The 15868-nt window shown below is 54.1% G+C and overlaps 3 protein-coding genes across 10 annotated transcripts in view; 1 reads left to right on the forward strand and 2 right to left on the reverse strand.

Moving 5' to 3' along the window:
- Positions 1-2395: 2395 nt before the first annotated feature.
- On the reverse strand, positions 2396-10006 carry GDPGP1 (GDP-D-glucose phosphorylase 1). Of its 3 annotated transcripts, XM_036095649.2 has the most exons (5): positions 9514-10006; positions 9212-9384; positions 6038-6100; positions 4913-4974; positions 2396-3659 (listed from the first exon to the last, which is right to left on the reverse strand). In XM_036095649.2, the coding sequence occupies exon 5, from the start codon at positions 3648-3650 to the stop codon at positions 2493-2495; it is 1158 nt and encodes a 385-aa protein (XP_035951542.2). In that variant the 5' UTR covers positions 3651-3659; positions 4913-4974; positions 6038-6100; positions 9212-9384; positions 9514-10006; the 3' UTR covers positions 2396-2492. The 3 variants fall into 3 exon arrangements, with proteins under 3 accessions (XP_035951542.2, XP_035951541.2, XP_035951543.2); XM_036095648.2 differs by lacking the exon at positions 6038-6100 and having other exon boundaries at positions 9514-10002; XM_036095650.2 differs by lacking the exons at positions 6038-6100; positions 9212-9384 and having other exon boundaries at positions 9514-10002.
- A 32-nt stretch (positions 10007-10038) lies between these two features.
- CIB1 (calcium and integrin binding 1) lies at positions 10039-13558 on the forward strand. Its single transcript, XM_036095654.2, has 7 exons — positions 10039-10264; positions 10394-10428; positions 11539-11647; positions 12458-12608; positions 12756-12874; positions 12952-13040; positions 13297-13558. The coding sequence occupies exons 1-7, from the start codon at positions 10214-10216 to the stop codon at positions 13316-13318; spliced, it is 576 nt and encodes a 191-aa protein (XP_035951547.1). The 5' UTR covers positions 10039-10213; the 3' UTR covers positions 13319-13558.
- SEMA4B (semaphorin 4B) overlaps positions 12073-15868 on the reverse strand; it is a 38587-nt gene continuing 34791 nt past the window's right edge. For all 6 annotated transcript variants that reach the window (XM_078078865.1, XM_036095645.2, XM_078078862.1 and 3 more), the window contains one exon: positions 12073-15846. In XM_078078865.1, the coding sequence (XP_077934991.1) occupies positions 15104-15846 (743 nt within the window). In that variant the 3' untranslated portion in view covers positions 12073-15103. The remainder of the gene's footprint in view (positions 15847-15868) is intronic.

Below are 15868 nucleotides of genomic sequence, written 5' to 3' on the forward strand. Positions count from 1 at the left end.
AATAGCTTCTGAATTCCCTTCTTGACAATTCGTGAGCTATATAAACAGCTGAGAAGTACCACCATAAAGAAAAGCTACTTCACGCCCCCACCCCATCTTTTTTTTTTTTTTTTTAAAGATTTTATTTATTTATTTGAGAGAGAGAGAATGAGAGAGAGCACATGAGAGGGGGGAGGGTCAGAGGGAGAAGCAGACTCCCCGCCGAGCAGGGAGCCTGATGTGGGACTCGATCCAGGGACTCTAGGATCATGACCTGAGCCGAAGGCAGTTGCTTAACCAATTGAGCCACCCAGGCGCCCCTCCCCCCACCCCATCTTATGGAAAAACTTAGTTTGGCCAGAGAAGGCTTTCCTCTGAACAGCAGTCCTGGGGGAAAAACCTGGTATTTGGGCTCATCACCTGGGACACAAAGTCCCCTTTGCTGTAATGGTCATCTGTACTTCCTTCAGACTGAGCGAGCAACACAAAGTGATGCTACTGGAGCTTGTATACGCAAAGGCTCACAGAAGCATGAGCTAAAATTACTGCGATGTGCCAAAAAGAGGAAGTTGACCCCAAATTTTTTATAGGAATTTAAATGTCAAATATATATTTAAATGTAAATGTTAAACTTTTTTTTAAATGAACTTTTTTTTTTTCGTGGTACATATTCTGCCTTAACCCAGTGAGACTTTATAACATCTTCTGGGATATACAACCCTAAAATTCTATGTAAAAACTTCAGACAAGGCCTGGACAGAGAAAGCCAGCTACCCAGGGACCTGACCCTCAGCTCAGCGCCTGTCACCTGTTAAGGACACCACCACTACTATGGGGGCCGTTGTCTAGAGAGGCAGTCACCAGTGCAGAGCCAGCCTCTGGCCGCCGACCACCGGGGCTGCGGTCCTGACCCCAGCACTTGTGAGCTGTCTGGCCTCAGACGAGTTGCCAGACCTCTGCTCTGCCAGCCTGTTCTTGGTAAATGGCGGTATTCAAGTCGTGAAGATGCCTTTTTCACACGAGATGATGCACAGGAGGAACACTCAACTCAGTGCTGGGGGCTGGAGGGAAATTCAAGGTTGGCCAGGCAGGGGGGAAGGTGCCCGAAGAAGGGCCTATGCGGGAGCAAGACCGAATGGAGGGGAGGGTTGAAGAAACGGTCATTGGAGGCAGGCGAGGGGAGAACACGCAGAGAGGAGAGGGCAGAAGAAGTGGGGGCACAATGCCAGAGGCACTTGACCTATTACTTTGTCAAGACTTGATATGAAAAGTCTATATATAAAGTCAGGAATACATCACTCTTTTTTTAATATTTTTATTTATTTATGAGCGAGACGGCGAGCACACACACAGGAGCAGAGGGAGGGGCAGAGGGAGAGGGAGAAGCAGGCTCCCCACCGAGCAGGGAGCCCGATGCAGGGCTCAATCCCAGGACCCTGGGATCATGACCTGAGCCGAAGACAAACGCTCAAGTGACTTAGCCACCCAGGAACCACAGGGTATGTAACTCTTGTGCATTCTCTTTTTTTGTTTGTTTTTTAAAAAGATTTATTTTAGAACACGTGTGCATATGTGTGTGGGGGGTGGGCAGGGGGAGAGGGCGAGAACCTCAAGCAGACTCTGCACTGAGCCCGGTGGGGGGCTTGATCCCACAACCCTGAGATCAGGACCTGAGCCGGCCAGGCGCCCCCCACTCCCTTCTTAGTAACAGGTCTGACATCCCTGAGGCTTGTCCAAGAGGAAAAATGAGAAGCAGATACATTCATGACGGCTCATTCATTCGATTTATTCTAAGGTTTCTTCTCTTTAGAGATCACTTGTCAGTTCTTTATCCCTCCTTAAAACTCTTCAAGGTTTCCCAATAGATTAAATCCAAAACCCCTTGGTTATATGGGCCCTCTACCAAAATGCAAGCAGAGGTGGAGAGGTGCTGGGCTAGATCATGCCTTCCTATCTTTCTGTGGTGCTGGAAGGTGAGTATGGAGGGTCCCCTAAGTTTTCCACACTTCAGCTTAGAAATAGCTTCTGAATTCCCTTCTTGACAATTCGTGAGCTATATAAACAGCTGAGAAGTACCACCATAAAGAAAAGCTACTTCACGCCCCCACCCCATCTTTTTTTTTTTTTTTTTAAAGATTTTATTTATTTATTTGAGAGAGAGAGAATGAGAGAGAGCACATGAGAGGGGGGAGGGTCAGAGGGAGAAGCAGACTCCCCGCCGAGCAGGGAGCCTGATGTGGGACTCGATCCAGGGACTCTAGGATCATGACCTGAGCCGAAGGCAGTTGCTTAACCAATTGAGCCACCCAGGCGCCCCTCCCCCCACCCCATCTTATGGAAAAACTTAGTTTGGCCAGAGAAGGCTTTCCTCTTGGAAAAGCCTTCTCTGGCCAAACTAAGTTTTTCCATAAGAAAAACTTGGGCTGAGACGGGTAAGGTGGCAGTCATGGAAGCCCAAACGACCACGTGCAAAGGGACTTAGACCAGGTAGAAAATAAATACTTCCAGAAGGCTCACTGCTCGTCCTGGGCTATCACGGCCACCAGGGCTGCCCGTACTTCTTCCGCCTGGGCCGAGGGCAGCAGACAGTCTTGAATGAGGGCCAGAGCGGCCGCCTCTGTCAGACTGCCGAAATCCCGGGACGTTTTGACAGGGAGGTGCCCGGCCAGCTCACAGAGGGCGACATTGAACGCCTCGTCTTCCTTTACCCCAAAGCTGGACTTCCGGGCCCACAGAATTACTCGGACGCCTGTGAGAGCGGAGGAGGGTGATGTCTCTCCAGGTGGGGCCCCCCGGGTCACAAATAAATTATGGGCAATCTCGTGGTCGGCCAGGTAGTCAGTGGCCCGACACACCCTGCCTATCAGGGCTTCCAGGTCCGGCCCCGGCCCGCCTGTGTAGAAGAGGAAGCCGGGAGCTGCGAGGGCCCGGAGCAGATGCACACGGCCGCCAGGGTCCAGGGGCTCGCTCGGCGCCCCCTCCACGGGCAGTCTGCGGGCCAGGTAGTAGCCGTGCAGGTGCAGGTGGTTCACCGAGGCCAGGCCCCCCAGGCTGTTGAAGCCGACGCGGAAGCCCGGGTGTGAGCTCAGCAGCACGGCCTCGACGCCGGCCCGCAGCGCGCCCGGCAGCAGGCGCTGGGGGAGCCCGCGGGGGGGGTCGGGCACCAGCAGCACGTGGCCCCACTCCAGGGGGCTGACATTGATCATGACCAGGATGTCCTCCTGCCGGAGAGCACCTGGGACATCGGGCTCCCGGAGCAAACGGAAGAGCACTTCTCCTGGCCGGACCTTGTTGAAGTTAAACTGTTCAGGGTCAAACGCCTGCTTCACACTCCGGATGTTCTGGGGGCGCCTCCTCTGCACGCCTCGCTCCACATTCAGCTGAGCCACCAAACCCACAGCACCAGGGAGGGTCTGGGTCTGCAGCTCCCCCAGGCGGTAGCGGAAGAGCCCCAGGTCCATGCGCTGCCTCCAGGCGGAGCAGAGAGCAGAGTCGAAGCGAGACGGCGGCGGCGTGTCCGGGAGGCCGGGGGCAGTGCTAGGCCACTGAATCCCTTCCAGCACAAGCTCCTTCTGCCCGTAGACAAAGTCAGGGATGCCTTGCTCTTCCCAGTCCTTACTGTTTGGAGGGAGCAGATAGGAAGGCTCATTTGAATCCTGTGGAGCGGCCATGGCGCTGACCTGAAACAGTCATAAGAGGTGAAAAATACATGATGTTGTCCCACTTCTAGAAATTTTATTTTATTTATTTTTACAGATTTTATTTATTTATTTGATAGAGAGAGAGCGCGCGCGTGCGCACACAAGCAGGGCGAGCGGGAGAAGGAGAAGCAGACTCCCACTGAGCAAGAAGCCCTATGTGGGACTCGATCCCAGGACCCTGGGATCACGACCTGAGTCGAAGGCAGACGCTTACTTGACTGAGCCACCCAGGCGCCCCTATTGAGTCAACTTTCTTAATGGAAGAAAAAAATCTTTAAAGATAAAATACAACCCTTATTCCAATGCCCGGAAAAAAATCATTTACATTCAGCTTTTTTTAAGATTTTATTTATTTATTTGAGAGAGACAGAAAGGGAGAGGGAAGGTGAGAGGGAAGGTGAGAGAGAGAAGCAGCCTCTCCAGTAAGCAGGGAGCCCGACACGGAGCTCGATCCCAGGACCCTAAAATCATGACCTGAGTCGAAGGCAGACGCTTAACCGACTGAGCCACCCAGGCGCCCCAGCTTTTTTTTTTTAAATTAAGTAATCTCTATGCCCAATGTGGGGCTGGAACTCACGACCCTGAGATTAAAAGTCACATGCTCCGGGTGCCTGGGTGGCTCAGTCAGTTGAGCATCGGACTCTTGATTTTGGCTCGGGTCATGATCTTGGGGTCGTGGGATTGAGCCCCATGTTGGGTTCCATGCTCAGCTCGGAGTCTGCTTGGGATTCTCTCTCGCTTTCTCCCTGCCCCTCCCCCCACTCACCCTCTCTAAATAAATAAATAAATAAATAAATAACATATAGGTTGTTGCCAGTTTCATATCTGTTTGTTGCAATGAACATCCTGTGTATCTGTTTCCAGACATGTTTTTATTTTTCTTTAAAATAAAATCCCAACCACTGGGTCAGGCTTTTGACACACACTCTATCAAACTGCCCTCCAGAAAACTAGCAGTGTTCCATTGTATAAGAATGGCCGGGGTTTCAAAGCCGTCTACTCCTTTTATGGGAACAGCTTTCCCACTGTTCGGTAGGGATTCCAAATGGCCAGGCAGAGAGCCATTTGGGTGAGGATGGCCCAGTACGTGCGTAAGTGCCACGGCCAATCCTTCAGGGGGAAATGGATGGCTACCTTCATCTCCCACGGGGCCCCTGGAGCCCTGTGGACCCGGAGGTGTCAGGGACAAGGGCCTGCTGTTGGCTCAGACAGGACTTCACAAGGAGGCTCACCTCAGCAGAGCTGCTTTGCTTCACTTCAAGTCTGGGTTCCCTCAGCTCTGCTGGTCCAGAAACTTCACATGAATAAAACAGAAAGGAAACATTAAAAAACATACAAAATGAGCTATCAAAAGTTGAGTTTAAAGGGTATAGAGTTTCAGTTTTTTAAGATGAGAAAGTTGTAGAGATTGGTTACACAATAATGTGAATATACTTATCACTACCGAACTGTACACTTAGGGGCGCCTGGGGGGCTCAGTCAGTTGAGTGTCTGACTCTTAGTTTCAGCTCAGGTCATGATCTCAAGGTCGTGAGATGGACTGAGCCTGTGTTGTGCTCCGTGCTCAGTGGGGAGTCTGCCTGAGATTTTCTCTCCCTCTGCCCCTCCCCCCACCCGGTCTTTCTCCCTCTTTAAAATAAATCTTGAGGCGCCTGGGTGGCTCAGTCAGTTAGCCATCTGCCTTTGGCTCAGGTCATGATCCCAGGGTCCTGGGATGGAGCCCCGCATGCGGCTCCCTGCTCAGCTGGGAACCTGCTTCTCCCTTTTCCCCCCGCTTGTGCTCTCTCTCTGTGTCAAATAAATAAATAAATAAGATCTTAAAAAAATAAAATAGGGGTGCCTGGGTGGCTTAGTCGTTGGGCGTCTGCCTTCGGCTCGGGTCATGATCCCAGGGTCCTGGGATCGAGCCCCGCATTGGGCTCCCTGCTCGATGGGAAGCCTGTTTCTCCCTCTCCCTCTCCCCCTGCTTGTGTTCCCTCTCTCACCATGTCTCTCTCTGTCAAATAAATAAATTTAAAAATCTTAAAAAATAATAATAAAATAAAATTAAAAATAAAATAAATAAATCTTTACCAAAAAAAAAAAAGAAAAGAAAAAGTGGGGCGCCTGGGTGGCTCAGTTGGTTAAGCGACTGCCTTCAGCTCAGGTCATGATCCTGGAGTCCCGGGATCAGGATCAGGCTCCCCGCTCAGTGGGGAGTCTGTTTCTCCCTCTGACCCTCCCCTCTCTTGTGCTCTCTCTCTCTCAAATAAATAAATAAAACCTTAAAAAAAAAAAAAAAGTAACCGCTACGTATGAGGCAATGAGGGCACAGTAGCGAATAAGATGAAAAGGGCCCCTATTGTCATGGAACTTACATCCCGTGGTAGAGTCAGACAAGGAGCGAAATGAACATGTTAACTGCTCATGGTATTGGCATTCTGTGGAAAACAAACATGTGATACGATAAAGGATAACTAATAAAACGTGGGACCAGGGCATTGTACTTCAAGAATAGGGCGGGGTACAGCTCTCTGAGGGGACAGCTGAGCAAAGACATGCAAAATGAGCGGACACCTGCAATGAGGAGCCAAGGAAAATGTGTTCTAGGAAAGGAAGCTCAAGTCCAAGGTCTGAGTCAGGCAGGTGTTTGGCCTGTTCCGAGAACAGGAAGGCCAGTGTTAACTGGAGCATGGCCAACAAGGGGAGGGGGGCAAACGAGGCTGGAGAAGAAAGCAGGGGCCAGATTCGCTGCGGCCCTTATGCATCATGCTCAGGCGCCTGGGTTTTATTCTAAATGGAATAAGGAATCACTGGCAGTTTCTAAGCAGAAGCACCATGTGATACTTCATAAACTTTTTTCAGACTGCTGTGTGGAAGGGGGATGTAGGGGAGCAAAGGGGAAGGAGACCATTTGGGAGGCAACTCTGATGGCCAGGTGAGCGAGAGGGTGACTGGACGGCACAGGTGGGAACGGCGATAGAGAGCAGGGGACGCGGGTCCTGTTTGGAAGGCCAAACCAACAGGGCCTGCTGACAAGCTGGCTAGGGGGACTGAGGCACCAGGAAGACCTGGGAGGGTCTCAGCTTCAGGAACGAGGTACACCGTAGTGGCCTTTAGAGAGATGGAGGAGCTGAGGGCTGGGTGGGGGTGGGAGTAGACTGATTAGAAGAAGGGGGGGATGGAGAGTTCAGTTCTGATTACTGAGCTTGAGATGCAGCCTGAGCATCTGAGAAGTGGTATTGGCAGCTGACAGTCAAACGTGGAGGTCAAGGGTAAGGGGTGGATTAGATACAAATATGGAATAACATTTTAAGCCAAGGGCTAGGACCAAGGACCCAGGACCAAGATGATACCAGGAGGCTAAAAATACGAGTAAAGACATATTGATCAATAGAAAGTGGGCACAGTCATATTTACATTAAAGTGAGCTAGGAGGCACAAAGCATTACCTGTCAATAAAGAAGAATTACCTTACAGTGATCAATCAGCAGTGACCACATGAGAGGATCAAACCTTTCCACGAAAACCAGGAACAAGGGAGCACTGGTCACACGTTTATCTTGTGCCAGGCATGGCTGGGGGCTTTCTAAGTTCTCTCAGGTGACCTACCTTCACAACAAGCTTGTGAGTTGGGTATCATCCTGGGACAAAGGTGAGAGATCAAGCCTTACTGGCTGACCAGGTGTTTGAATTCCTGCTCTATTACTCACTAGGGATGTGACCTTGAGCCCCTAGAATAAAGTCCATAAGGCTTAGGTGTGCCTCCCTCGTTCGCCTCCTCTCATTCCACTCTTCCCCTCGCCTACTCTGCTCCTCACTTACTGAACTTGTTCCAGCTCAGGGCCTTGCTTTCTGTGCTTCCTGCCTACAATATACCCTTTTCCCAGATTTTCTTCACAGGGCTGACCCCTTCAGGTCTCAGATCAAATGTCACCCCCTCGGGGAAACCTGGTGTGGCTCTCCTACCTCATGTCCCAGGGGAAACAGGAAGAAGGAAATAATATTATAAATAGGGAAAAGAGGGGCACCTGGGTGGCTCAGTCAGTTAAGCGGCTGCCTTCGGCTCAGGTCATGATCCCAGGGTCCTGGGATCGAGCCCCACATCAGGCTCCCTGCTCAGCGGGAAGCCTGCTTCTCCCTCTGCCACTCCCCCTGCTTGTGTTCCCTCTCTCGCTGTGTCTCTCTCTGTCAAATAAATAAAATCTTAAAAAAAAAAAAAAAAAATAGGGAAAAGATGTCTTGGGGAAAAAAAAAAAAAAGTGGAATTCAAATCCAAGAGTTGGTAGTTATGAACAAAACTTGAAGAGATCCAACTAAGAAATAAAATAATTTCACAACAAGAAACACTAGAAGCTGTTTTTAAAAGTATATTAGCTGATGCACTGTACGTTGGCTAACTGAATTTAAATTAAAAAAAAAAGTATTTCAGCAACTCAGTTTCACACTGTTTCAAGAGCTGGTCAAGCACAGGCAGGACAGCATGCTAAGCAGACTCAGAATGCCTATTCAACAACGTATATTGAGAAACACGCCAAAGAGCACGAAATGTTCCTATTGGCTAATCAGTATAGTCCCTCCTCTGTACAAAAATCTACCAGGAAGCAAAATTATAACCAGAAGGTTGTTTAATGAAGGGTTCAGCACCGAGTGAGGTGGCGGAGAGATCTATGTCACAGCTGGTCCCCATGGCACAGGGCCAATTCCCACATCTTCACTGCGAAGAGATAGTCTCACCAGAGTCCAGGGACTGGCCTTCGCTGGCCGGTGCTCCCTCCCCTCAGTCTAGTACAGGGGACACTATGACAGCTTCCTGTTCTTTGCCTATCATTATACTAACCGATTTCTTGTACAGAAAGAGCCTGCTGTCAAGAGGATCAGGTTGGGATGGAACCACTCACTTTGACTGGTTTTGGTGTTCTCACTGCTTTGCAGCCTCCATTTCTTGGAACGGAATTATTTCCACAGTGGTCGGACTCCCATGTTGAGACAGTGAGTCTTCCTAAAGCCACTCTCAGATGAACACCTTATTGAGTGCTGGGGAAGCTACGGTCAGTCATTTACTCAACAACTGCCACCTATCAGATCTTGTAGATCACGATTCTCGTAGCTCTTCATGGAGCTTACAGTCTAGCGGGGATGGGGGTGGTGCGGACATTAACCCAATCAACACCCAAGTAAACATAAGTTGCCAACATGAAACAGTGCTGTTAAGGAGAAGCACAGGCTATTCCGGAAGTATAAGATTTCTAATCTACTCTAGGGAACCAGGAAAGGCTTCCTAGAGGCTAATATGGAAGAGGAACAGAGAGCCCATTGTGGCGGGAACCCAGAAAGCCAAGAGGAGAGGGCAGAGAGAGGCTGAAGTCAGATTTCAGAGGGCCAGTATATCGGTTTTTAACCATTTACTAGTTTTAAGCTCAATTCACCATGATCAGATCTAGACTTTACAAAGATCAGCAAGTAGAATGAATCAGGAGAATCAAGAACTAATCCCTACAACGTTGTCAATTATACATCAATAAAGCTGAAAACAAAAGAATTAATCTCACCTCCACCTCCTCTCTCAGCTTGGGATCCTCAACTTCTGGAACAGTGGAGGTTCGTTCATGCATTCATGCATCCAGTTTGTTGAGAGCCTACTCCGGGCCAAGCATTGTCCCAGGGGTTGAGAGGCGACAAGAGCGAACAAGAGCTCTGGGCGCGGGGTCGGCTCGAGTGAGGTCTACAGGATTGGGAAGCCGTGAGAAGAACCTTAGACCGGGGTGACCGCTCTCTAAATGCCGGAGCCTAAACAAGCCAGTCGAACCCTTCCCCCGGACCTGTTTTCCACATTTGTAAAATGGGAACCTACCTTGCAGGGCTCTTGTGAAAATCGAAGATCACTATGCACGGCTCCCGCAGTCTGCAGACCCTCAGCGCACAGCCTCAGTGGGCCGCAAGGTTCCGGTCATTTCTGGAGGTGGCATGCGGGCTGCAACACGTGCGGCGCGGACGCAGTGGCAGCGTCTGGGTGAAAAAGTCGTCGCCGCGCCAATGCGCGGCTTGGCCGCCTTCGGCCACGTAGCGAGTCTCGAGCTTTCCCGGATTTCCAGGCTCCAGGTACTTCCCTTGGGCCCCTATCGCGCCCAAGGCCGCCGCCACCACCGACAGCAGTGGAGAAGGACGCAACGCGACACTTGCCGCAAGCTCGTACCCGGGCCATGGCGAGGCTGTGGCGTCCCGAACGCATGCGCAGCCAGTCCGCTCGCACGCGACGGGGCTCGTCCCGCCCACTCAGGAGGCGGGGCCGTGCAGCCTGGGCCCCGCCCCGGAGCGTCCGGCCCCGCTCCGGGCCCCGCCTCCAGCTCGCCGCGGACAGCCCGGAGCGGGGAGCCGGCCGGCGGAACCGGGCCGGGAGCGCCTGGGCACTTTAAGGAGGGGGGCGGGCCCGGGGGCGGTGGCCCCAGGAGCGGTTGCCGCGGGGACGGGGCGGTGACGCGGCCCGAGGGCGGAAGTGAAAAAGTTGCCGGCGCCCCGAGGCAAGTTGGCGGAGCTGTGCGCGCGGCGCGACGATGGGGGGCTCGGGCAGTCGCCTGTCCAAGGAGCTGTTGGCCGAGTACCAGGTGCGCGGGACGCCGGTCCCCGGGGAGTTTGCGCGCGGGCCTGCGCTGGGGAGCGGGGTCCCGGGGCGGGCGACAGAGCTGGCGCGGCCTCCGGGAGGCTCGCTGAACCCCTCCCGTTTTGCCTTCCAGGACTTGACGTTCCTGACCAAGCAGGAGATCCTCCTGTAAGTGCCGTGTCGAACCTCAGCTCCCGGATCCTCTAGCGGCGGCGTCGGGGGGGGGGGGGGGAGCTCTGTCCACAGACGGGCAAACTGAGGGCCCCGCACAGGGAGTGACAGGCGCCCGCCTGCGGTCCGCGGCCGAGCCGGAGCTGGCGTCCGGGCCCCGAGCCCCGGGCAGTGCCCTCCGCCGGTCCCGCCCTCCCTGCCGGCTCGGGGGCCCCGCTGCGCACCGCGGGGGCCACCTAGCAGCCTCGGCCCGGCTGGGCGCTCCGGGGCCTGCGCTCCGCGGGCTTCTGCGTAACCGAACTTCCTGCCCCAGCCCGGCAGGGGCTGCTGTGGCTCTCCGCGGACTTCGCCGACCCGGAGCCTGGCTCCCGGTAACTTGATCTGAATCAACACGGTGACCGTTAACGCTCACTGAGCACTCTCCGTGCGCCAGGAACTGTGCGAAGTGGTTGCCTGCGTTACCCAATTTAATCCTCAGGAGGGAGGTGCCGGGACAATGAAACAGGTTTCAGAGAAGTTTGGTAACTTGCCTAAGACTACACTCCAAGGGAGAGGATTTGAACTCGGGCCGGAACCCCCTTCCTCGCCGCGTGCCAGCTTTTTGTGGTCAAGGCACTTGAGAGAGGAGATTCCTTGGCTTCCCTTGGCAAAAATAATCCCAGTGGGAAGGAGGTGAGGGCTGAGGAAGAGATCGTTTAGGGTAGTTGCTACAAAGGGGGAGGCTTTGCTGGAGCTTCCTGGAGTGAAATGGGAAAGAGATTTCAAACTCTTTTCTCCCTGTTTTTCAGGGCCAACTTCTGGCTCCTTTTGCAGCCTCTCCATCCCTCAGGGAGCTCTAGAACCAATGCCCAGTACAGTGCCTGGCATGTTTTAGGCCCTCAGTAAATACCCATGGCATGAATGCACTCTCAGCCCATAGTCTTGTGACATACGGGCTTCTACATACGGGACTACACGGGTAGTCTCCCTTTGGCTTGTGCCTGATGCCTGAGAAGTTCTGTGTATGTGCCTTAGCTCCTCACCGGGTTTATAAAGGGTAGCAAGGCAAGGAGTGGGGATGTAATACACACAGGAAGGTTTGCCAACAGGTTCCTCTCCTTCTGCCAGAGCCCACAGGCGGTTTTGTGAGTTGCTCCCCCCAGAGCACCGGAGCGTGGAGGAGTCACTGCAGATGCGAGTGTCCTTGGAGCAGATCCTCAGCCTTCCAGAGCTCAAGGTGCCAGTCCCCCACCCTCCCTCTGCAGTTTGTCTCGGAGATCATGTGGTCGCTGGTCCCCATTCTGGTCTTCTCTCCATTTAGCCCTAATTTCCTGGGGACAAGGGCTTTACCAAAATCACCCAGTGGAATGAACTAGAGTGGTGTTTTGCAAACTGGGATTCTTGGACATATTCTTGGAGAGTCAAAGAAGTTTTGTCCTTTAAAAGGAGTTGAGCTACCTTATTCAAGTTTGAGAAACCCATTCCAGAGGCTGATTGCCTCTCCATAGGGTTGCTGTGAAAAAAATTTTTTAAAGATTCTTATTTATTTGGGAGAGAGAGTCGGGGGAAGGGCAGGGAGAGGGACAAGCCGACCCCACACGGAGCCTGACGAGGGGCTCCATCTCACCACCCTGAGCGGAAATCAAGAGTCTGACAGCTGACTGAGACACCCAGGGCGCCCGACTGCGAAAATTTTTATGCAAAGCGCTTGGCCTAGTGCCTATAACACAGTGAGTGTTCAAGTAAATGTGTTTTCAAGTAACCAGCCCATCTTGTTCTCTTTGCTTAGGATGCTTTCATCTTCCTTCTCTGCCCCTAGGCCTGCCTTTGGGTTAAACTGACTCACAGGAAGCCATCCCTGTCCCTTCCCCAAGTCAGGTGGTCCTCCTGCCCTCCATGCTGGCCCTAAAAGACTGATCCTTCTCTCCTGTGAGCCTGAGCTCATGGAGCGGGTACTGTGACCTGCTTCCTCCAGTTCCTGGTAGGGTGTGAGGAGTGTGTGACCTGGGCTGCACCTGTGGCCTTCACACAAGGCTCTCTTGTCTAGGCCAACCCCTTCAAGGAGCGAATCTGCAGGGTCTTCTCCACATCCCCAGCCAGGGACAGCCTGAGTTTCGAGGACTTCCTGGACCTCCTCAGTGTGTTCAGTGACACAGCGACTCCAGACATCAAGTCCCACTATGCCTTCCGCATCTTCGGTGAGAGCCAGGAGCAGCTTGGCGGGACACAGGCCTGTCCCCGCACGGTCTTGGTGGTGGTGTACCGCTCGGGACCTGGGGGCCTTCTGTGGAGCCTGGAGGCTCCCCCTGACCACATTCTTTCTGGCTTCCTGTGTCTGTCTCTAGACTTTGATGATGATGGAACCTTGAACCGGGAAGACCTGAGTCACCTCGTGAACTGCCTCACAGGACAGGGAGAGGACACTCGTCTTAGTGCTTCAGAGATGAAACAGCTCATTGACAACGTGAGTAGCCGGGCCGGGCCGGGCCAGGGAGCCAGAGGGAAGGGCTGGGACTAGGCCTGAAGCTCTCCCTTCCCCAGATCCTGGAAGAGTCTGACATCGATAGGGATGGCACCATCAACCTCTCAGAGTTTCAGCACGTCATCTCCCGTTCACCGGACTTCGCCAGGTAGGACGGTCGCGGTCCCCCCTCGTTCTGGGTCCCCATCTGCTGCACCTGGGTCTGGGATGTCAGGATGGGCGGCAGCAGCCGGGCCGGGAAAGCCCCAGTTCCTCTCAGGGTCTCAGGGTGGCTCTTCCAAAGGGGAGGGACAGACGTGGGACAGCCCATTCCAAAGGGTCTTAGGGAAGATGTGGGCAAGTTTGGGGTTAGCCCCTCCCCTCCTCTTTCAGCAGAAAACCCGACCCACTCTTCTCTTGTTCAGCTCCTTTAAGATCGTCCTGTGACAGGAGCCACGGCGTGTGTCCCAGCGAGCACCCCGTCAGAGAGCCTTTCCACTGCTGAGCTGTGGCCGAGGTCGTGCCTGTGTTGCCAGGGCCGGCCGAGCTGGCCTAGCCCAGAGCTGGCACCGTGTGGTCCTGCTCCAGGCAGGGAAGGCCCCTCCAGACCAGGGCCTCTCTCCTTCTGTCGCTGTCATCGCTCTGTTTGTGTTCTACTGATCTATAATAAAGGTTTAGACGTTTTGACCCTTTGCGTGATACTAGAAACACTGGTATGAGGAAGGACTGGACTTCCAGAAGCCTTCGGTCATACTGGAAAGAACAGGATCTAAAGGGCCAGCAGGAAGTCAGACTGCAGCCCAGCCGGCCCTCCCCTCGCGAGGGTGGGAGCAGGAAGGGACAGCCTGACGGATGGAACTCTGTATCCTGACGCTGGTGGTGCTTACAGAATTTCCACACATGTAAAAATTTAGACAACTGTGTGCCAAAAGAAAAACCCACTGCCGATTTCACTGTATGATCATTTAAAAAAATAAACATTTTTTAAATTAAAGAAAAAAACAAAAACCAAAAAACATGACAAAACCTCTGGTCCTCTGTGCTCCCACCCTGAACCGAACTGGGGGAGGTGCAGAGTAAAGGGGTTGAGGGAAAACGAACGAATTCCTTGCCCCTCCCATCAGTGCATTAAACTTCCCACCTTTAGGACCACACTCCCCTGGGAGATGGGAGTCGGCCAGGCCAGCATGGCTCTGGCCCACTAGCCCCTGGAAAGTGGAGGCCCAGAACTCCTCAAAATTCAGACCACTGGGCCAACCTCAAAAAAGGAACAGTCTTTTGAGAGGAAGGGCCATGATTCTGTTTCTGTTCTTTAGATTTTATTAAAAAAAAAAAAAAAGTAAAGTGCCTCTTATAAAAAAAAATATAAAACCCACATAAACTCGGGGTTCCTGTGTAGGGCAGTGTCAATACCCCTTAGAGGGGGAGCAGGCAGGTAGAGGGGATGGACCGGGGGCTGGGCTCTGGGGAGGAGTCCTGGGTGGATGGGTTCGAAGGCTGGGCTGGAGGAAGGCAGGCAACAGTCTCTTCCTTGACTTCAAGGGAAAGGCGTCCATCGTCCTAAACTCTCTCCTGGGCTCACGCTGCCCCTCGCACGTGGCCACAGCCTGATACAGGCCGGAAAGGTCCAGCAGGTGAGTCTGAGCCCAAGGCCTTGTGACAGCTGCGGTGGCAGCGTGGCCCTCGGGTCCCTGAGGTGACAGGATGATAAATGTAATGAGTCGGCCAGCCGGCAAGGCAGGACCCACGGAGCCCGAGCCGGCCCCTGCTTCTGCGGGGACGAGGGGCAGCCGGTGGCAGCAGGGTAAGGCAGAAGGTGGAAGAGGCCAGCTGGTGGGGATGGCCAGCTCTGTCTCCAGCACTCTGGGTGAGTCGGCCATGGCCCTGAGGCCCCGCGGCGCGGCTGTTCGCGCCCAGGGAGCTCTGTGATGTGTCGTTCTTCTCAATCGCTTCACATTTGCAATTGTTTTTTAAACAAAGGGCTCAGTTTTACACAAGGAGCACTGTTCCGCCCTTCCAGGCAGGCCCCCATCTGCAACCGGGCCCTCCCAGGCCACGGCGGTTGGTCGGAGGGGACCGCGCTACTTGGCCGAGGAGCAGCAGGCCCGCGGGCTCCATCAGCCCCGACCCCGGGCGCCACGGTCATGTTCCCCGGGGCGCAGCGGTCCGGCTGGCCCCCTCTGAGCACTCACGGCCTCGGAAGCCAGGGTGGACTCCTCGAGAAGTGTGCTCTCACACCACGGAGTCCCGGATCTCAGAGCCCAGGCGGACCCGGGGCCGGGGGCACACCGGGGACACCTCCACGAAGCTGTCCTGGATGCTGAGCGGCCGCTTCTCCGACTCTGTGAAGACGCGGGGCGCCGGGGAGCTATCTGACAGGGCCTGGTAGCCTCGGTGGTCGAGTGGGGTGCTCGGGGGGCCTACGCCGTTCAGCGGCCGGGTCTCAGGTGGCAGTGCCACGGGGCGGGCCTTGGGGTGCACACTGGTACACTCGCCCTGCTTCAGGAAGACCTTCATGCCACCCCGGTGCCGATAGAGGAAGAATAAAATGAAGAGCACCACGGCGAACACAAACAGCGTGCACATCACCAGGAACTCGGTCCAGTAGGACTTGTCTACACCCCAGCTGGCCTTGCCGCCCGCTGGTGCGCTCACCCGGGACGTGCTGATGACGACGGGCACGCTGCCGCTCCGGTCGGCTCGGTCTGCCAGCACGTCGTCCACCACCTTTGGGTAGTAACAGGCCACCAGCTGCCGGAAGCCCTCCTCCAGGGACCAGCACTGGAACAACCCCAGTTCCTGCTGGCTGCCCACCAGCAGCAGGTCCCCAGTGGGCAACACACGGCAGGAGGCTGAGGCATTGACAGGGAGACCATTGTGCAGCCAGAGCCGGGTGGCTAGGTTGGAGAGGAGGGGGCAGGCCAAGGTGTTCACCGTGTTGGGCTGGAAGTAGACTTGCTCACATCGCTTCTCACCTACGGACAGACGAGAGAAGCA

This window comes from Halichoerus grypus, chromosome 8 (assembly GCF_964656455.1).
Source record: "Halichoerus grypus chromosome 8, mHalGry1.hap1.1, whole genome shotgun sequence".
NCBI lineage: Eukaryota > Metazoa > Chordata > Mammalia > Carnivora > Phocidae > Halichoerus > Halichoerus grypus.